Raw genomic sequence first — 22403 nt, forward strand, 5'->3', positions numbered from 1 at the left:
GTGCACCTCGGTACACCCGCATAACACCTATCCTCCGCGAGCTGCGCTGGCTACCTGTCGATCTCCGGATGCGCTTCAAGGTGCTATTAGTCACCCATAAAGCCCTACATGGCAGTGGATCTGGATACTTGAGAGACCGCCTTCTGCCAATTACATCCCTGCGACCAATAAGATCACATGGATTAGGCCTCCTCCGTATTCCATCGGCCAGCCAGTGTCGGCTGGCAACTACAAGGAGGAGGGCCTTTTCAGTAGTAGCCCCGACCCTTTGGAACAAGCTCCCCGTGGAGATTCGCACCCTCTCCACCGTCCAGGCCTTCCGCATAGCCCTTAAGAACTGGCTCGCCCGTCAGGCCTGGGGACAATGATAGTTACCCCTCCCGAATGATGAATGCATGTTGTTTACTATTTTATTATATGTCTCTATCTTAGCGTCTGTATTCCCCCTCCCCGATTTTATGTGAGCCGCCCTGAGTCCCCCCAGGGAAAAGGGCGGCCTACAAATATTAATAAAATCTGTAAAAAAAATATCTCTAAATCTAGTGATAATCTTGTATATAGTATTAAAATGACGCATCTGTCTTTCTTTCTCTCAACACAAATGATCCATATTCTAATATATTATTAATCAAATGTACCATTTAATGTAGGAATCCGAGCTTAAGCTAGATTGCTTTATTTATTTGTTTATTATTCATTAATTTTAAAATGACAAAGAGAAAAAAAGGCAAAAGTTAAAAATTACAAATACAAACATTACATGGAAAAGTTTGTGGAATAATACAAGGTAAAATTAAAAGGAAATATAAACATTCTACATGAAGAAACACTTCACTGTTGTTCTTATATATCACTTGTGCTGAACAAATATAAACATAGCTTTATGGAAGTTTAACATTTTAGCATGTTCACTCTACTTTTTGGGGAAATGGGTCGAACCTCGTAGTCATTTGGGCTCCCCCTCCCCCCCCCTAGGTTGCTACAATAACATGTAAATTTCAGAGATGAATGGAAGGAAAGAAGGAAGGGAAGGAGGGAGGGAGGGAAAATTATCTGTCTGCTTGTTCCTCAGCTTTGTTAAGAAGCTAAATAATTGTCACCAATTTATAACTGCAAGTTTTTTTCATTAGGCTTCCTGAATGTCAAGATTCTTAATCCACCCTTCAACTTTAGAAGAAGATATTTCATCTTTTCTGTAGCTATGGCATGGTTCTCCTGTTTAAGATCTGCAGACAGCTTTCTGCAGTTCTCCTGCTTTTTGCTTTTTAGCAAATTTCATCTAGATAAATTGAGTTGACCAGTGGGGGAATAGAAAGAAGAGTTAGGTCTCTTCAGGTTCTGTGAAAATACTCCCACCAATAAGTGAGACCTATAGGATCTCCTGGTTCAACCTCTGATGATGTGTAATGACAGCTGTTGCCAAACACTATGATATTGATTGCCCAGCATCTCATGGGGAGAAAGAAGTTGTGGTGTCAGTTTCTGTGGGAACAGAACTTCTACTGGTCTTCTGGTTTGTTGACCATTGCCAGAGCTGCTTCTGATTGATGCAGCCCAGATCTTTAAGAAGTCGGAGGACATCATTGCGGAACTTAACCCCTATGAATGCATACAGGAATGGATTGAGACAGCAGCGGAAGCAAGCCAAGCTGTAAGTCACATCATTAGCCAAATGTAGGGTCTTGATGGCATTGCACTTGCCAGTGGTTTGGTTGAATTTTGAAATGGTCCTGAGGACTATGATGCAATTGTAGGGGAGCTGAAGGAGAACAAAAGCTATCATGACCACAACAAGGATTTTGATTACATGCTTTTTTTCAAAGCTGTGAGGTTGCAGCAAATTTCTGATGATGAAACAATAACATAAAGCCATTACCGATAGAGGTAAGCAAAACCCAAAGACCATCTGAGATACTCTTATACCGATAGTTAAGGCTTTATGATCACCTGTGGTGATGAAACATTGTGGTGGATCTGAAGGAGTTTCATAAACACTGGTATGGATTACTTCTGGGATAGAAAAAATAACAGCCAATGTCCAAATCAAGAAACAGGTAACTTTACTGGCAAACATTCTCTGTGACCGAAGACGATGGGCTGAAGTGGCCTGAACAATAGCAAAATACCTATCAATGCTGATGGAGAGAAGAAGAAGCATGCCACTGAAGAAACTCATCTGGCAGATGAGGTAAATGCCTTTGCATGCAAAGTCCCCAAAAACCCAGTGCTTGGCTGCACTGACTGCCCAAAATGGGAGAGTCAAAAGAAAGAAGATGTCTGACAAGGCCAGATTGAATAGGTAGACATCAGTCATTGTCTTGAGCCTCTTGAAATAGATGTAGGTTGCCATAACCAGACCATTGCCTGCCAGTCCCACAAAGCATATCAAGAAATATGCAACAGGAAGAAAAATAGCACGGAATTTCCGGATCTCTTCTTTTTTGCACATCTCTTCGAACTGACTGTAGTCAAAAAAATTGTCAGTGCTGTAATCCATTGTTATTTGGCTCTCTGTGGCAGCATCTTCACCATAGCTGTAGTTATTATTCATCACAAAGTCACCTTTGCAGAACTAGAAGGGAGATACAACATGGGTTATTCTTATCTCCCCATATTCTTTTGGTTGTGTGATTTTTTTTTGTATTACAAAGGAAATGATATTCAGATAAGAATGGCTTGTTTTTTGAGTGTTCTTCCTTAGGAACCATAAACATAATAAACTAATATTAGTTCTATTTCAGTTGAATTATGGCGACTTCCCTCCAAATAATTCTAGAAAATAATGGCTTAATAAAGTTAAGTATTAGAAGTTTTTAGTCTATACTTCCCAAAATTTCCAAAATGAAGGAGTAATGTTTCATTCCATACTTGAAGAGTAAACTTTTGAACTGAGTTTTATACCTGATGACAATGGGCAAACTCATGCATTATTCTCATCAACTATTCAAAAAATACTTCATCACTGATTTTGGAGGTGTTTTTGTCTACCCAAAAGCTGTGTGTTTCTTGGAGTTCCCCCATTCAAGTAATAATCAAAACTGATCCTGCAGCATAAATTATGCAAACCCATAACGTACAGGCGTGTTTGTGCGTGCGTGAAACTATGTGGAATACTATTATGAAATAGCAACTTACCCATAATATTTTTCCCTTTTGGAGTAAGTAGCTTTATGCAAGGTATAGAAAAATATTGAGAAGCAGGAGCAAAAGAAATTAAAAACAGCTGATAAAAGAAAACCTAGTTAAACCCCACTATTCACTACAACACTTCTCTTTTGTTTTTGCCAATCATCCATCCTGCACCAAATTGCCTTTTGTTTTTTAAGCTTGTCTTCCTTTTTTTGTTTGCTTGATTTTTTGTTTTTGAGCAGCTCAACTATTGTAGCCAGAATACTCCCTTCCACTCACCCCATTCACACTGCTTTCCTAGATTTACTTGTGTTGAATCCTTCTTCATTTTAATGTATGTTTTTGCTTCCTTCCTTCCTTTCCTTGCTTATTTTTAAAGTTTTTAAAAACCATACATAATTCTTAAGTATACCATTCTTACTGAATTCAACTTCCTGTACTTACCCAAATCTCAGTTCCTAATAATGAAAAAGGTAATTTTTCATTATATTATGTTTCGTTATGTTAGGCATAACACAGGTAGACGGTAAACACAGGGTCAATCAAAATGGACTCAAATCTCTATACACCAATGCACAGAGTATGAGGAATAAACAGGGTGAATTAGAAATTCAAGTAAATGAGGGCAAATACGATATTGTTGCCATTACAGAAACTTGGTGGGATGAAACCCACAAATGGAACATACAGCTAGAAGGATTTAAATTATTTTAAAAGAAATAGACCAAATAAAAGAGGAGGTGGAGTTGCAGTATATATAAGAAATAACTACATCTTTACAGAAATAGAGCACAACAATGATGAGAACTATCTTGAATGCATTTGGGTCAATATTAAAGGTTAGTGGGGAAATGATTTCCATAGGTCTATACTACAGGCCACCCAACCAAGCAGAGGAAGTAGATGAACTTTTTGCTAGTCAGCTAACTAAGGTATGTAGGAAGCATACCACAATAGTAATGGGGGATTTTAACTACCCTGACATCAACTGGGAAACAAACTCTACACCAAGTGGAAGACCAAAAAGGTTCTTAAGAAACCTAGCAGACAACTTTGTTTCCCAAAAAGTAGAGAGGGGAACAAGTGGATCGGCCATATTAGACTTCATTCTCACTAACAGAGAGGAAATGATAGAAGGTGTTGAAGCCATAGGAACCCTGGGGGCAAGTGGCCATTCCAATATTGGAATTCAACATTAAGTAGAACAAAGTCAAACTAGAGTGTTGGATTTTTAGAGAGCTAATTTCAATAAACTTAGAGAGAGTTTGGGAAGAATTCCATGGATGAGAATCCTCAAGGGGAAAACAACTCAAAAAGCTTGGGAAATTTTGAAAAATTAGATTACAAAAGGCCAGTCTAGCACAATACCAATGAAGAAAAGAAAAAAACAGCTCCCAAAAGAAACCAGCATGGCTGCATAAAGAACTCTCTGACAAATTGAAAGACAAAATAGTTAAGTATAAAAAGAGGAAAGAGGAGGACATAACTAGGGCAGAATATCAGAAATAGCCCAAGCCTGTAAAGATGAAGTAAGGAAAGCTAAGGCTCACAATGAAGAAAGTCTTGCCACAAAAGTAAAAATTAATTTTAAAAAAGCTTCTTCCAACATGTTAAAAGCAAGAAAAAGGTTAAGGAAACAATTGGTCCATTGCTGGGAGAAATGGCAAGAAGGTGACAAGCAAGAGGGAGAAAGCAGAACTATTTAACTCATTTTGTCCATGTCTTTACACAAAGGGATAAAACAGTCCAGCCTATCAAAAACAGCACCACAAAAATCAGATTAGGAACACAAATTGAAATAGGGAAGAAAATGGTAAGTGAGAACCTATCTATCCTAGACGAGTTCAGATCACCAGAACCAGATGGATTACACCCTAGGGTTCTGAAGGAACTGGCAGATGAGATCTCAGAACCACTGAACTATATCTTTCAGAGATCCTGGAACACCGGGGAACTGCCAGAGGACTGGAAATGAGCTTATGTGGTTCCCATCTTCAAAAAAGGTAAAAAAATAGATTCAGGAGACCACAGACCTATCAGCCTGACCTCAATACCAGGAAAGATTCTGGAAAATATAATCAAGCAATATTTGATAAGCTAGACCATAACCTACTACTAGATAAAGTGGAAGAATGTAGGTTGAACAGCATCACCACCAGATAGATCCGTAAATGGCTGACCAACCGTACTCAATGTGTAGTCCTCAATGGAACTGCATCTACATGGAGGGAAGTATGCAGTGGAGTACCACAAGGCTCTGTTTTAGGCCCAGTACTCTTCAACATCTTCATCAATGATTTGGATGAGGGAATAAATGGGGAACTCATCAAATTTGCAGATGACACCAAGCTGGCAGGAATAGCCAACACTCCAGAAGATAGGCTTAAGATACAGAAGGATCTTGACAAACTTGAACATTGGGCACTATCTAATAAAATGAAATTCAATGGTGAAAAGAGTAAGGTTCTACATTTAGGCAAGAAAAATGAAATGCACAGCTACAGTATAGGTGGTACCTTCCTCAATAGTAGTAACTGTGAGAGGGATCTTGGAGTCCTAGTGGACAACCATTTAAATATGAGCCAGCAGTGTGCAGCAGCTGTCAAAAAAGCCAACACAGTTCTAGGCTATATAAACAGAGGAATAGAATCAAGATCATGTGAAGTGTTAATACCACTTTATAAGGTCTTGGTAAGGCCACACTTGGAATAGTGCATTCAGTTTTGGTCACCACAAAGTAGAAAAGATGTGGAGACTCTAGAAAGACTGCAGAGAAGAGCAACAAAGATGATTAGGGGACTGGAGACTAAAACATATGAAGAACACTTACAGGAACTGGGTAGGACTAGGGGAGACATGATAGCAGTGTTCCAATATCTCAGGGGTTGCCACAAAGAAGAGGGAGTCAAACTATTCTCCAAGGCACCTGAGGGTAGGACAAAAAGCAATGGGTGGAAACTAATCAAGGAGAGAAGCAACTTAGAACTGAGGAGAAATTTCCTGTCACTTAGAACAATTAATCAGTGGAACAGCTTGCCTCCAGAAGTTGTGAATGCCCCAACACTGGAAGTATTTAAGAAGATGTTGGATAGCCATTTGTCTGAAACGGTATAGGGTTTCCTGCCTAGGCGGGGGTTGGACTAGAGGACCTCCAAGGTCCCTTCCAACTCTGCTATTGTATTGTATTGTAAAACAGCCTTTTTATACACAGATCATTATTTTTCTTACAAACCTTATAAACCACATAGAATTCATTATTTTTTCTACTATTTGCAGAATTTTAACATTTATCCATCCATTTTCTGACCTTTAGTAAAACCTTTTATCATGACATACACATATATCTACTTATAGTATTTTCTCACCATTTATGTATTCCTTGAAATCATTTTCCCTGCCAAATAATAGGGTTAATATTAATATTCAAATTTTAACATTAAATATTATGTGATTAATTTGACACAATCTGAAGTTTGCTGTAAATCGTTTGGGTTGCAATCAGCGGTGTTGTATTATCTGCATGCAAGCTATCATCACATCTTAATTGTCATCACTAGCATTAAAATTTCAAGGGGATATCTTCAATCATAGCCTTATATTTTCTGTTCAGTGTTTAATCATTAGTTAAGTATTCTATTTATCTTCATATAAACTTTTATTATAATCATATATGGGTCATTGCATTCAGTAACCTATTTTCAACCTCATATTCCGCTAAACATAATTCAAATGCTTTTCCTAAATCAACAAATATTCCTTTTTGCAAGGTTGTTTATCTCTTTGTAAAAGTGAGTAATAACAGCATTCTTCCAAATGTCTGGCTTGGAAGTAGCCTTCAAACAGATTCTAAAATATTGCACAATATTTATATAATGAAATCAAATTCATATTTTAACATTTTTCCAGTTGGAACATCTATACCTGCGGCCATAATATTTTTAAATGTTGTCATAACAATCTTTACTTTTTTCCATTATTTTTCCAGGACATTAACACGTACAATTTTGATATCAATTCCATTTTTGTCATATCATTACCATCTCCACAGACCTCTCTACAATACTCCTTCCTGCTTTGTTGCACTTCAGTTTCATTCCAAAATATTTCATCACTTTTATTCTTAATCCCATTTACTCCATTGCAGGTTATTTTTTCAGCTCTTCTCATCTACTTTTCACTTTCTAGCTCAACTAGATTTTACTAATATGCAAAAATTTTCTCAGAGCGGATCTTAGAAGTTTCCATTCCAATGCAAGTATTATATCCAAATGGCAAAAAAGATGCTTGAGAAGGTAGAGTCAGTCGGATGGATTGAGATGGATGGCTAAGGAAATTGAAAACAAACAAGTAAATAAATCCCTCAAACTCCTGATTTATCTCCACATGAATACTGGCTATTTTTTTAAAAAAAAAGTGTACAAGGGGAAGAAAAGGTGTGCAACTAACATTTTGTCTATCAGAGCACTTAGATTTCATTTGCAGTGAAAGCTTTTATGAAACAGATGTCTCAAATTGTTACACGTTGGTGTGTTGATAGCAACTCCCAAAATTTAGAATCTTCTAGTGGAAACTGTTAAAAGTTTCTATTCCATTATTACTATATAGAGTGGGGAAGAATGTAATAGAACAAGAAAAAGATTTGTTCAAGATTGGAGAATGGTAGCCATATGAAATATGTTTATTTCAGAAGTAAAGTCCTACTGAATTCAAATGGTATTATTTCTACAAGGTAAATAGGCACTGGATTGTAGTCTTTGGAACTTTCCCTGTTTGTATTTAACCACAGTACAAACAAGTCCTGAAATTCTCTTTTTTAAATGATCACCACAACATTTCCTTTGTTATGGTTTTCTCATAAAACCTTGAAATGTTTTTTATCCATTTCTCATCCATAACTGAGGAATGAGAAAGATTTAAGTCATCTTTAGTTATGCCTGTACTAAAGTACTCTTCCACTCATTAATCAAACGTTGTCTAAGGCAGAGTTTCTCAACTGTGCTATCTTGAAGATGTGTGGAATTTAACTCCTAGAATTGCCCCAGCCTATGTGATGGTTTGAGAATTCTATGGGAGTTGAAATCCATACATCTTCAAACAGCCAAGGTCGAGGAACAATGGTCTAAAGATAATCTCATGGTGTAAAATCTATTAGATCAGTCACTTTGAAAAGAAGTCAAGTGACTGCTGTGATTGGAACAGAAGCAGGATTGGTATCATCAAAGGAAAGAGCTAATATTGGTATTCTGAATCAGGCTGAATCAAGAATGAGTGAATAGCAGTCAGCTCAGCAGTGGAGTGGAAATTGAGAGCTGTGATATGAGCTGCTCTATAGATTGAAATAAATAAATAAAGCCTCAAAACAGGTTACTTTTTGGGGAGGAATTAGAATACTTAAAAAAACAAATTCTGTTTATGTAGCACGTGTAAACACATAAAGGATCAGTGTGTAAAGCCAGAATTGCCTTTTGCCAGTGAACATTTTATGTTAAATTATAAACAAAAATTATTTATGGTCTCCAGCAAGGTAGCTTAAAAATGTTCTTCTAAATGTTCCAGAAACAGCTTATTGAAATTATAAATGGCATTAGATAGTAACCATGTTAAGGACTGTTTTTGATTTGGTTCTGACATATCAACTAATATTATACAAAATTCTAATATTCCTCCCAATGGCTTTGATACATATGAAGGGCAACACCAGATAATCCCATTTAGTCCTTAAAATGGGAAAAAATATGACAATATAACACTTGATTCCTCTATCCTTGAGCCCTGTTCTATCACACAGTGATGAGTACAAGAAGTGATGCTGGCCTTCTTTTAGTGCAGGATAAATTAAGGAAAGTATCTGGCGCTGCAATGGAATAACGATGTTCGTAGTGATTTCAATTTTGTCCTTGTGCCTCAAAATATTGTGTGGATAGCCATGAAGTCCAAATAAGTGGGTAAAATGATGTCCCCATCCCAATACTGTAGTAGAGTAAAAAGCATTGTCATGTTAAAGCCCTTTTTGACAAAAAGCAGTTAGAACTTGCATTACATTGAATGGTGACACAATCTGTAGTACTTAAATGACAGCTTTTTCTGATTTCAATCAAGTTTCTATTCAAAAGCTACCAATCTTTCAAAAAGTGTTTTGTGAAATGTGAAGCTAGATACCATTATGAGAATCAGGTACCAGATTTACCCTGCAGCCTAGCCAAAGTCGCTCAATGACTGGGAAAAAAGAGAGTAGCCTTACAGTAACCTGAAGTGACTTATAGGAGCTGGGCAGATCTCATAGTTAACCGCACCATCAGTTACGTCATTGTTGTAATGTATTACATTTGATCCAACAAGAAAACAATGTGTGGGGAAAAATACAAAGAAAGTTTGAGAATAGAACATCCATAGATGGCTTTAATAGCTTTATAAGCTAGATATAAGACTAAAGCAATATACCATAACATTAGAAATGTTTTCATGAACATGTTTTAGCTGTGGTTAGAGAAACATATTTATGCTTGAGTAGCAGCACTAAAATAAATTAGATGTGGGTTGGCCAAAGCAAGGAAAACTGAACTTTCTTGTGACAGTTATTCCGGAAAATCCCAGAAAGACATCTAAGATTCAGTTTCACTGGGAGTTTAAAACAGGTAGAAGTGTTAGTTCTATGAAGAAGTTCACAGAATGATGGACAATTTCTAATCAACTGGTGAGGAAAATGAGAATTACATTGACCCAATTTTTGATTCAAGATGGAATAAGGATGGAGCAATGAAGAGAAGAAATAGTGGGTGTGGAACAGGATAAAGTATCTGAAAACTGGAAATAGGGGCTAAAATTTTAGTAAAACTGGGGGAGATGAAGGAAAAAAGAGGGGGACTTAGGAAGGGCAAACAGGGAGATGTAGAAAGAGGACACTGCAGGAACAAGTGGAGAATGAAAAAAATGATGCAATGGGAAGGCCCCTTCCTTATGTTTGAACTGTCTTCTTCATCACCACCAACCAGGTTTTGCATGAAACTATGTGTTGGGTACAGATTAGTGCATGACAGTGGTAGAAATCTTTGAAATCTCCTTACAAGAGGCACAAGACAATGTAATTTGTATAATGGATGCATAAATCTCAGACTTGATAGAACAAAGCTTGATGGTACAAAACTGGTACAAAGCACAGGTTTTTACTACTCACAGAAATACCCTTGAGACCTTTTGAATTCTAGGTTGAAATGTATGTACTCCCTTAATGATGGGGGTACAAATTCCACCTTGAGAAAAAAAGTGAGAAAAAAAGTGGTTTAACTTTTTGGTCTCGGTTTAACTTTGGGTACAAATCATTTGCTTTGCAGTTACTGAACACTGCTGTACTGGATTGAATGAACCACATCCTGTGGGTTTATTCGAAGCAGCATTGCCTAAAAAGGAAAGAGGACAAGGCAACTATCCTTGGGCTCTCTCTACCTGTGTGAAAGTGAGTGTGCTGAGAGAAAGAAGAATTAATTCAGAGTGTTTAAGTGAAACTTTGCCACCAACCTAACCACATAGTTTTCATCAAGATTAGCCCGTGAGGTTGGGAGATGTGGTTTGTTATTTAGCAATTATATTTGTTCTTAGCAACTTTCACCCCATTAATTCAACTGCAAACCCACCATCTCTATTCTATACCATGCAGGGTGGGATCAAGGGGAAGAAGATCAAGTGAAACACATTTGAGGAATAACAAATGGCTGGTTTCAAAACAAGAAGTTCCATGTTTTGTCAGGCCAAAAACCTATTGATCTCACCTTTTGTTTTCTAAGTGATGAAAAAGACACTTCTGGAAAGTACAAAAGCTAGTCTTGAGAGAAGAGGACCATCCCTTCTGACAGCGGTTGGTTGTGCAAAGCCTCCTTTTCATTAACTTATTTGTGTACAAAAAGCACAAAAAACAAGTTTAAAGGGCTTAAAACTTGTAAAACAGTGAGCCACATAACCTGTGGTTTGTTGATAGGTCAGTGGCTGGGTTCAACTTTCTTGTTAAGTCATAAGCCATGGTTTACAGATTGTAGTGACTTAATTCATATGACATATTAAGTCATGATGACTTAGGATCTCTCATTTATACCCCCTAATCTATTTCCCATTGTCACATTTATAACATTTATTACATGGCACCAGTGGTGGTTTCTGGATCCCATTGCAATTGGTACAGTGTAATGGGGTCGGGCGTCCACATGAATACTTACTGCCAGCAACACTCCAGCTGCTCACGCAGGCGCCGTAAGCTCTGTGCATGTGCACAGAAGCCCCCAAAACCTCAAATACTGGTAAAGAGCGCAGGCGGGTGGGCACTCCAGAGCACCATACCAGAATGGTACCTGGTGCTCCCGGCAGGCACCAGAATGCCCATACCGGGGCGTACCAGTCATAACCCACCACTGCATGGCACACAAAGAAAAGAATGGGCAAGGTACATAGAGAGTTGAAGAGAGGTGGGGGTGGGTAGGTTTAGATCTGCTTTTCTCCCAATAGCAACAGCAGTGAGAAACTGAATGTCTGGAGTTAGAAGATGCACAGTGTTTTCATACGTTTTATATTGTACCTGGAAAAGGAGAGGGAGCTTCCAAAGTAATGCAGCTTTCAGCTGTTGATCTAGAGGAGAAGAGAATACAACAGATGTGTTAGAAGCCCTCTTGTGAGAAAGAAAGAGAACCATAATTGCATTACTTGCTGAGCAATCTAGGAAAGTCCACGATGAGTCACGTCCAAAATAATAGCAATCATTTGGATGTGGTTGGAGATTTGTACTTTCTTACATAATTGATTCTGAGATGTTGACTATCAAATTGATTCACCAGATTGTTCTTTTGACAGGGATTTAAAAGTGGGGGATAAGGGACTCATTATCCGTACCAAGTACATTACTGGCTTACAGACCCATGAGGGCAATTATCTCCCTCCTGCATGACTCCTGCTTCCAAATCTTCTTCTGAAAAGTCAAAATTGGTTAAGGTGCTGGACTTGACTGTTATCTACTTTAGGTTCACAAAAGCAGCTTTATTTGTCCAAATCAACAACTGAAGTGGTTCAAAAACCGAAAGAAAAATGGAAATGGAAAAATATCTAAATTGGCTTTGTAGGCATATTTCAGCTCTGGAACTATTTTCCTAAATCAACTTGTCTGAATTTGTTATTTTTCAATTTAATACATTTATTTTGATTTTTACTGGTCGAAGGTTAAGAAAGGATTAAGGTTAAAACCTGGCTCTTTCCTCAAGCATTGGGCTAAAATGGGAATTGAGCCCAGTAGATTTATATTTGGAATAAGAATGCTATGGAACATTGGTTGGATGGCTTTATTATCTTGTCTGTTTTGTATTTTTGTGAGCTGCTCAGAGTTATGCTGCATAAAATGATCAGCCATATACCACTTTTAAATAAACAACTATATCAATAGCAATATTAGCAATGTAACATAAGAAGCAAGTTATGCCCAAAGGTTATACAAATGAATGATACAATTATAAATTAATAACCTGGAAATTATAAGATAACTACAAATCAATATTTTCAACTAGCAACAGCAGTAAGTATAGTCAAGTTAAAATGTAAAATGAATTAAAAACTTCTCATCCATATATTTTATTTTTTATTTATTTGTCAAATTTTGGAACTACTCATCTTACTCACAGAGGAACTCGGTGGTGTACAAATAAAATATTAAAGCATATAAACAGTGTATAAAATTTTAAGAAAAGCGAGAATGATTAAAATTCAATGTTAAAAACTAATTAAAAAGTGTCTATGGGGGGGCTTTCAGGACACCAACCAGCCTACCAGCTGCATACTCCTCTCCAGGATAAGACATATAATATATATGCTAAAAGTAATAAAATATTAGGTGCATTAAAATGTAATAAGGTAATATATGAAGGTATTAAAATTGAACCATAAAAGCTAATATACTAAATATCTTGATATATAAATACCAGTGCAGTCATAATGTAGATTGGTAAATTTTAAAAAAATCTGTTTTGCAATTTTCATTTTATTTCTAATTGATAATGAAATAACATGAAATATATATGTATATGTATAAAATATTTCAATCATTAGTGAATCAAGTCATCCCATATCTTTAAAAGAGAAGAATATTTGATTATAATATGTAAACATTAGATAGATGGAAATTTGTCCCTCTGATTTATCATTTGAAACCGTCAGTTCTCCTCATAATATTAAGGAAGCTAAGAGAAGCAATAGAGCCCTTGTCTGATTTATGTGAGCAGAAAGAAGCAGTTACTCTAATTTGAGAGGATTTCACTCCGCACATATATAGGAGTTGAACTCTCAGAAAAGGTAATCTTCATACTCACCCCTGTCCATGGTCTTTCACAAGCAGATCGCAAAGAGGAAGTGTGAGTGGCAGTTTGTCAGAGAAGAGAAGCTCTGACTGAGTATAGAAGAAAAGGACCTGTATATAAGGACCGCCTTTTCATTCTTGTTGACAATACGCAAGCATGTAAAGTATGATATATTGCCTTCAATGCCAAACATTTAACCATGGTTTCTCTACCTGTACAGTCAATACTGAAGCAGAACTTGGAAGGTGGGTTTAAATACCCTCAGATGTTTCCTGCTCTACTAGAGAAAGTATTCTGGTGTAACTGATAAGAAGAATTTACTCCCTTGAAAGCTGAAAAGATTGTTGCAAGTTACATTTTTGTGGTGACGTCTATTAGAGAAATAGCCTTTTTGATATATGGCAATGGGATGTACTTCCTTTTAAATTCATGAACACCTTGCATTTGGGGAGCTTTTTTTTAATTTAGAAAAAAACCCTGAAGACATATAGAAAGGAAGGGGACCAAGAGAGATAAGTACATTGTCCCCATCGTGATCTCTTTTTTTTCCTTAATAAAACACACAGGACAAAACTAATCCACTCTGAGTCCTTCTGAGTCCTCCACTTCTCTTGCATTTTAAAAAACAATTTTAGATGCTCTTGCCACAAAATGATTTCAAGAAGAATGACAAAAATATTTCTTAGAAGGTGTAAGTAGAATTGTATTTGTGCAACAATGGAAAAATGATGAAATACCGTCAGAGGAGAGGGTAATTAAGAAAATATTAGAATGTGCAGAAATAGATAGATTAACGCTCATTATGAAGGATAAAGAAACTGAATATTTCTTGACATGGGAAATATTTTACCAATGGATAGATAATTTGATGATGAAGATGTTATGTACTATTGTAATTGTATTGATATATATTATTAATAGTTTATATTATTATTAATAATAGTTTTGTGATGAATATCATAACAAATATGTGGATTTTGATTGTTTAAAACCCAGATCTCAAACTGTTCGGAGGAAATGGAATATAAATAAAACAAATAAAACTTTTAAAAAACAGAATGACAAAAATATTTCTTAGAAGTTCCCCTTTGTAAACAATACATTTCAAAACAAGCAGGTGAATTAAAGTTCTCTGAAGACCTTAAACCAAAGAGTGGGTGGTGACTGGTTGGACAATTCTGGGAGCTGAAGTCCACGAATCTTAAAGCTGCCAAGGTTGGATACAGATGCACTAAACTATAACAAGTCCCAATTTTAGGTCCTGGGTCTTAGTACAGCATCTCCAAGGGTTGGCTCACTGGACAGAGCAACTGCAGCTATCCTAGGGGTAAGGTTGGTTGATTTAATCTTGGAAATTGGTGGGGCATTTGTGTATGGTGCCTTCACAGTCTCTGTGATTAATTTATACATTATAAACAAAAGGGGTGCTTTGGGAGGCAGCAGTTCTTCAGAAAAAAAAATCAAAAGTTATTTATTCAGTTACTAGTTTTATATCCCACCCATTTCTCATTTCTCCCATTTCTCTCCACAACAACCATGTGAATTAGGTTGCTTTGAGAGGAAGTGACTGGCTTAAAGTCACCTTGCAAGCATCTATAGCTGGAAATGGACTTGAACTCTAGTTTTCAAGACAATAGGCAACAAAAGCCACAAGGTACAAAAAAATCTGTGGCATCATTATGTTAGGCCATCTATTTGTCATTAGGCTGAAGGTGACCAGTAAGGCAGCATTTATTGATCAATTCAGAGATCAGCAAAGCATTTATTGGTCAATTCAGGCTGATGTGGATATTCCTGTTCAGTCCTTGTTGATCTTTTCTGCATCATTCCCTCTTGTCTCTTGAAAGAATCAAACAGGACAGTGCTGTGCTGCAAATTTGTGCAAGACCAATATAATATTATGTTTTTACAGTATGCAGGGATTCTCTTTGCCTTTCTTTGGAAACTTTGTCCAAATGGTTTCCTACCACAAGGGCATGCTGGTTTGCATGTCCACACCTGATTTAGAAATTATAAAGTTAGTGAGCATTCAAAATACAATGGTAATTCATTTTCTTACTAACACACACATTTATGACCAGGTTTCATACAATGACAGCAACATGCCATGCAGTGAGAATAATACCAGCTAAGTGTTATGAGAACTTTATCCAAATTAGACAGATCAGACAGAAGCAAGCAGAGAACTTAGCAGTTTCTTTCTCGTTATCAGTCATATGTCTTAACAACTTGATTCTTATGACAGAAGTCAATCACTAAAGGATGAGTGGGTGTATAGAATCACAGAATAACAGAGCTGGAAGGGACCTTGGAGGTATTTAATCCAACCCCCTGCTCAAGCATGAAACTCTATACTATTTCAGAAAAATGGTTGTTCAAACTCTTCTCAAAAACCTCCAGTGTTAAAGCGCTTGCAACTCCTGGAGGCAAGCCATTCTGTTGATTAATTGTTCTCAGGCAGTTCTAGATTGGTTCTGTCATTCATTAGTACTATATTATAGGATTTTTCCATTTTCAGAAATTGGTGAGAGCAATCAATTGGATAGCCCTTGCCATTCCAGTATAATCCTGAAATAACATTAGAGTGGAAATGGAGGGAAATGTTTATGGAGAAATAGTGCTTAGCATTCAGCTGCCTTTCTGGGTTTTTTTTTTTTAAACTTTATTTGTTTTGGAGTATGATCAAACAGCCAGACCTTTTGCACTCCTGCAGTGTCAATGATGGGTAAAACATTTTCCCACTATCTTTAAAAAAGATGGAGAACAGCAAAGACATGAATCCATTCCTCTCATGAGCTCTAGACACACTAAATCAGAACACTATTCAGTTACGAGTCAGAACATTGTCAAATAGAGTTGGAATAGAGATTAACAACATAATTAACATTCTGGCCAATGTAGCTGTGTGCTGAGAAAAAGATATGGGGACAGTGCTTTAACTCAGGGACTGGGAAAGAGCCTGTGGCAAAAAGAAGAAACTGCGTATCCCCCAGTGAGACTGAAAATCACAGTGTGGGAGAAGAGGGGGTGGAAGAAGAAAGTGTTTGAGGTTTTAGATAATGAGAGAAAGAGAAAGGTAAATGTGTTTATGCTAAGGGCTATGATCCTTAAACTGGTTGCCGCTGTGGCTTACTTATAGAAAGGGAGGAGGGGATTTGAGGCATGGATAAATTGCTTGCTTAGCATGTTCTTTATAGGCAGAAATAAAGAACAGTAAATGCAGTCCTCATTTAACAACCACAATTGGGACTGGTGACTCCATTGCTAAATGACACAATAGTTAAGTGAAACATTCAGGAACTACAATGTAATTTCCACTGTAGTTGTTAAGTGAATGTCATGGGTTGCTAAGTGAGACATCACATGACCACAGCTTGCAATTTTACTGCCAATTTCTCCATTGATTTTGCTTGTTGGAAGTTGACTGTGAAGCTCACTTGTGATTGTGAGTCACTGCAATGGATATAAGTCTGAGGATAGGTATAAAGATACCTTTCAGTTCTGTAGTAACTTGAGGAAAAAGTATTAATCAATACAATGCAATACAATAGCAGAGTTGGAAGGGACCTTGGAGGTCTTCTAGTCCAACCCCCTGCCTAGGCAGGAAACCCTATAACGTTTCAGACAAATGGCTATCCAACATCTTCTTAAAGACTTCCAGTGTTGGAGCATTCACAACTTCTGGAGGCAAGCTGTTCCACTGATTAATTGTTCTAAGTGTCAGGAAATTTTTCTTCAGTTCTAAGTTGTTTCTCTCCTTGATTAGTTTCCACCCATTGCTTTTTGTCCTACCCTCAGGTGCGTTGGAGAATAGTTTGACTCCCTCTTCTTTGTGGCAACCTCTGAGATATTGGAACACTGCTATCATGTCTTCCCTAGTCCTTCTTTTCATTAAACTAGACATACTCAGTTCCTGGAACTGTTCTTCGTATGTTTTAGTCTCTAGTCCCCTAATCATCTTTGTTGCTCTTCACTGCACTCTTTCTAGAGTCTCCACATCTTTTCTACATCGTGGCGACCAAAACTGAATGCAGTATTCCAAGTGTGGCCTTACCAAGGCATTATAAAGTGGTATTAACACTTCATGTGATCGTGATTCTATCCCTCTGTTTATGTAGCCTAGAACTGTATTGGCTTTTTTGACAGCTGCTGCACACTGCTGGCTCATATTTAAATGGTTGTCCACTAGGACTCCAAGATCCCTCTCACAGTTACTATCTTCTATACCCTTAATAATCAAAACCAGTCTTCTAAATGCAATTGCAATTGACCAAAAATCCACTACATTCCTGAAAATCTCAAGTGGAGAAGCCAGAAAATATAAAAAAGTAGAACTTTAATTTCAATCTGCATGGTGGGTAAAAAGTGAGATTATGCATTCAGCAGGCCAAGCACAGAAGACAGGACAATAAAGAAAGCCTGTTGATCCAACGGTGAAAATGGAATAGCTGCAAAAACATTTTGCATAAGAGATTAAATTAAATCACCCTTCTGACAGCTTTGGGGGTGAGGCATTGAACCTTGAAAATATGAATGCTTGTCTATGTTAACAGCAGCTTTTCTAACTGGGGAATGGGATAACTGGAGACTAATGGATGAGGTCCTTAGGACCATAGGATGAAATTTGAGACCTGTCATTTTGTTTTAGCCAAATCAAGGATTCTGTGTTTAACTTCTTGCATGATCTTATCTATTCTGAATTATTTTGGAATGGGTCAGAAAAGAGGCCAAAGCCATAACAGGACAAATCATTGGCAGTGATCTTTTTCTATGTGGATGTAATATTACCTGCCAAAACTAAGCTGGATAAACCTACAAAGGTCAAATGAGATCATAATTTGAGCTGCTATAGAAGAATGTCGAGGTTCTACCTGAAGATGTATATTTGGAGATCCTTAATAAGGTTCTTATGAATTTAAATTGGATGGGTTCAAAATATGAATCATCAGAGAAGGCAAAAATACGATACTGAACAAAAGTGCATTCGATGCAGTAGAAGCATTAATGACAGTTGTGAATTTGTGGTCAACAACCGTCTTGCTTAACAAGAGAAATGTTGGGCTCAATTGTTTGAAGTTTGAAGTTTTGTTTTATTTATATGCCGCCCTATTCCCTGCAGGGACTCAGGGCGGCGAACAACTCAAACGGGGAAGGGAACATACAGAAACAAGACAAGTATTTAAAAAATAACCAACAACCATACCTGTCGAGAGGGGAAGGGAGCTCATCAACCCCAGGCCTGCCGACACAGCCAGGTTTTAACGGCTTTTCGGAAGGCCGGGAGAGAGGCGAGGGTCCTAATCTCTGCAGGGAGTTCATTCCAAAGGGCCAGAGCTGCAACAGAGAAGGCCCTCCCCCGGGTCGTAGCCAGATGGCATTGGCTGGTAGACGGGACCCGGAGGAGGCCGGCCCTGTGCGATCTAATGGGTCTTTGGGAGGTAATTGGCAGCAGACGGTCTCTCAAGTACCCAGGTCCAATACCATGAAGGGCTTTATAAGTAATAACTAGCACCTTGAAGCATATCTGGAGACCGATTGGAAGCCAGTGCAGCTCGCGGAGGATAGATGTAACGTGGGTGTATCGAGGTACACCCACAATTGCTCGCGCGGCTGCATTCTGGACCGGTTGAAGTCTCCGAATGCTCTTTAAGGGCTGCCCCATGTAGAGCGCATTGCAGTAGTCCAGTCTTGAGGTCACGAGGGCGTGACTGTTGTGAGTGCCTCCCGGTTCAGGTAGGGACGCAACTGGTGCACCAGGCGAACCTGGACAAATGCCCCCCTGGTCACAGCCGACAAGTGATGTTCTAAAGTCAGCTGTGGGTCCAGGAGGATTCCCAAGTTGCGAGCCCTGTCTGAGGGGCGTAAAATTTCACCCCCCAGCCTGAGTGATGGAATACTAACCAAATTTTTAGGAGGGAAACACAACAGCCACTCAGTCTTGTCTGGATTGAGCACAAGCTTTTTAACCCCATCCAGACCCTGACAGCCTCCAGGCACTGGCACATCACGTTGACCGCTTCACTGAGTTGGCACGGGGCGGACAGATACAACTGAGTATCGTCCGCGTATTGATGGTATTTTATCCCGTGCCGTCTAATGATCTCACCCAGTGGCTTCATGTAGATGTTAAACAGGAGGGGGGACAGGACTGAACCCTGAGGAACCCCGTATTTCAGGGGCCTAGGGGTCGACCTCTGCCCCCCGACCAACACCGACTGCAACCTGTCCGAGAGGTAGGAGGAGAACCACCGAAAAACGGTGCCTCCCACCCCCACCTCTCGCAACCGTTGCAGAAGGATACCATGGTCGATGGTATCGAAGGCCGCTGAGAGGTCAAGGAGCACTAGGATGCAGGGATGACCTCCATCCCTGGCTCTCCAGAGATCATTGGTCAGTGCGACCAAAGCGGTTTCCGTGCTGTAGCCAGGCCTGAATCCGGACTGAAAGGAGTCCAGATAACCGGCTTCATCCAAGGACCGTCGGAGTTGGGAGGCCACCACTTTCTCAACAGCCTTCCCAATAAAGGGGAGGTTGGAGACTGGACGATAGTTGTTCAAAATGGCTGGATCCAGGGATGGCTTCTTCAGGAGGGGTCTCACCACCGCTATCTTCAATGCCGGTGGGAAGAAGCCCTCCCGAAGAGAGGCATTCACCATCGCCTGGATCCAGCTCCGTGTCACCTCCTTGCTGTTTGCAACCAGCCAGGAGGGGCACGGGTCCAGTACACATGTGGCAGCACATGTGTTTGTAAGTCAAGGATTATCTGTAACCCATGTAGTAGGAAGTGGTAAATGTTGGGTGGAGAGCTACTTCAAAGTCAGTTCTGCCCAAGGGTATTGTATATTAAGTTAAAGTCAATCATACTGATTCTTCCTGAGTCCCAAAAACCGAATTCTCATTTTGGATCCCAAGGAATAGTTCTTTCTTATCTGATGGCTAAAAGATTGGATCTCTAATTTCCTATTGTATAATGCCATTATGTAAGGAATGCTGGGGGGGCAAGTTGAAGAAGCTTATCAAATTTAATGCAGTAAAATGTAGGAGTAAGACTTTGTCATCTGGCATTAAAATCACCAACTAACATTCCTGATGTTTTCTGCGCTAATTACATCTGCAGATAACTGTAGCCCTCTTCAGGGTGACCCAATTCCTTCTGAGTAATGAGAATTCATGCATCTGTCTTCAGGGGCATGCTGGGAACTCTGATTATAAGGCAGATAAAAACACTCAGATTCATTCAGAGTTGAATGCTGGTGAGGACACTGGGCCAATGGAGATGCCCAAGATAGGTTCTTGCCCAGTTATCTGGGATTGTCTTGAGTCTGTAGCTCCTGAAGAAGTGGACAGATGGCTAGGGAATGTGAGCTCTGGCACTTATCTTTTAGATTCATGCCTCCCATAGATGGTAAAAGTCTCCCAGGAGGTGTCCATGTGTGATGTGCACTAGTAGTGATTAATGCTTATTTGAGGATGGGGTGATGTCCCAGCCTTTTAAAGGAACTGTGGTTTGCCCCTTTCTAAAGAAGCCATCACTAGATCTTATCCTGATGGACAATTTTAGATATCCTGCCTACAATTTCCTTTTTGGAGAGAAGGTTATTCAGAAGTGTGTGTTTGTTTGTGTGTGTGTGTGTGTGTGTGCGTGCACACGTGTGTGCTGAGGTCCAGAGGATACTAAATAAAATGAAATGAAATGGAACCTTCAGTCACGATTCATATCTGGATGTGGAACAGAAATGACACCCACATTGTTTTATGATCACTGGCGGGAGCGGCAGGGGATAGTAAATCTATCCTTGCTCTATTTTATCTCTCAGTGGTTCTTAATACCATTGATCATGGTATCCTGGAATAGCTCCAGGGGTTAGTAAAGTGAGGCTCTGTGCTGTCCGGGTTCACTTCATATCTGTGAAGCTGTTCTAGTCAATGTTGATTGAGAATCAGAGATCTGACCCACAGCCCTTACTTTGAGTGGGTTCCGCAAGATTCAGTACTCTCTCTGTTTCTGTTAAAGATGTACATGAAACTGCTCGGGGAGATCATCTGTCATCATGATACTAACAGTAGGCTGATGATACTCAATTGTACACTTCTGCCCATGGTGAATTAAACAAAGTCACAGCCATCCTCTCTCAGTGTTCCAAAGCTATTGAGGTCTGGACAGAAAGCAACAGGCTAAAACTGAACTGGAAAGACAGAGCAGCCTTGGAGAATTACTATTATTGGTTGTAGATGGGGTTGCACTGTGCAAGATAGATCAAAATGAAGTCTTAAGATTTCTAATTTGCTGCCATTTCTTCTGTTTATGAGGATATTCAGGAAGGGTGGTGTATGTTGTTGTTTCTTTTTTTCTTGTGAATTTACTGCTATTCTTTCCCTGTGTTTTCTCTAATTGTTTCTTTCTTTTTTTTATGACAAAGCTGTCACTTATATCCTGGATCCATACTTTTGGTTGTATACATGGATGTACTACAGTTTCTAGAAGTTGCATTAAAATCTCTGCTATGAGTCCTAAAAATGATAATCCCATGGATGTTCCTCTGATTTGTTAGTATATTTATCCATCAAACTGAAAGTAGGTGGTAAGGCAAGATTGTTGAGGTTTATGATTTTAATCTTCAATTTCAATCTTGATGTTTTTGGTTAAGTTGGGTGTGTTAGCAATGCTGCCATAGATCATTTTACTAATTCTGGGTCTATAGGTATAAAAAGTGTTGTGACATTGAATGAAACTATGATATCATCTTCTTTTATCATTTTTTTAAAAATTCTGTAGACATTCTAGTAGGGAGTTGATAAAATATTGATTCCCCTCTGAGATGTCGAAGCATCTTTTGACATTTACTATATTGTAGACTGGAATAATTATATAATTGGGATGGAGAAGAAGGCATTCATTCATTCCATCATTCCATCATTCATTCGCTACCTATTTCACTATCCAAAGTG

At 38.6% G+C, this 22403-nt stretch overlaps 1 protein-coding gene across 2 annotated transcripts; it reads right to left on the minus strand.

The window, feature by feature from the left end:
• Positions 1–734: 734 nt before the first annotated feature.
• On the minus strand, positions 735–13542 carry CCR7 (C-C motif chemokine receptor 7). Of its 2 annotated transcripts, XM_087711869.1 has the most exons (3): positions 13467–13542; positions 11693–11742; positions 735–2572 (listed from the first exon to the last, which is right to left on the minus strand). In XM_087711869.1, the coding sequence occupies exons 1-3, from the start codon at positions 13474–13476 to the stop codon at positions 1451–1453; spliced, it is 1182 nt and encodes a 393-aa protein (XP_087567995.1). In that variant the 5' UTR covers positions 13477–13542; the 3' UTR covers positions 735–1450. The 2 variants fall into 2 exon arrangements, with proteins under 2 accessions (XP_087567995.1, XP_087567996.1); XM_087711870.1 differs by lacking the exons at positions 11693–11742; positions 13467–13542 and adding an exon at positions 10896–11019.
• Positions 13543–22403: the final 8861 nt, after the last annotated feature.

This window comes from Thamnophis sirtalis, unplaced genomic scaffold, assembly GCF_051295495.1.
Source record: "Thamnophis sirtalis isolate CommonGarterSnake01/CBP01778 unplaced genomic scaffold, rThaSir2_p1.2 scaffold_4, whole genome shotgun sequence".
NCBI classification, from domain to species: domain Eukaryota; kingdom Metazoa; phylum Chordata; class Lepidosauria; order Squamata; family Natricidae; genus Thamnophis; species Thamnophis sirtalis.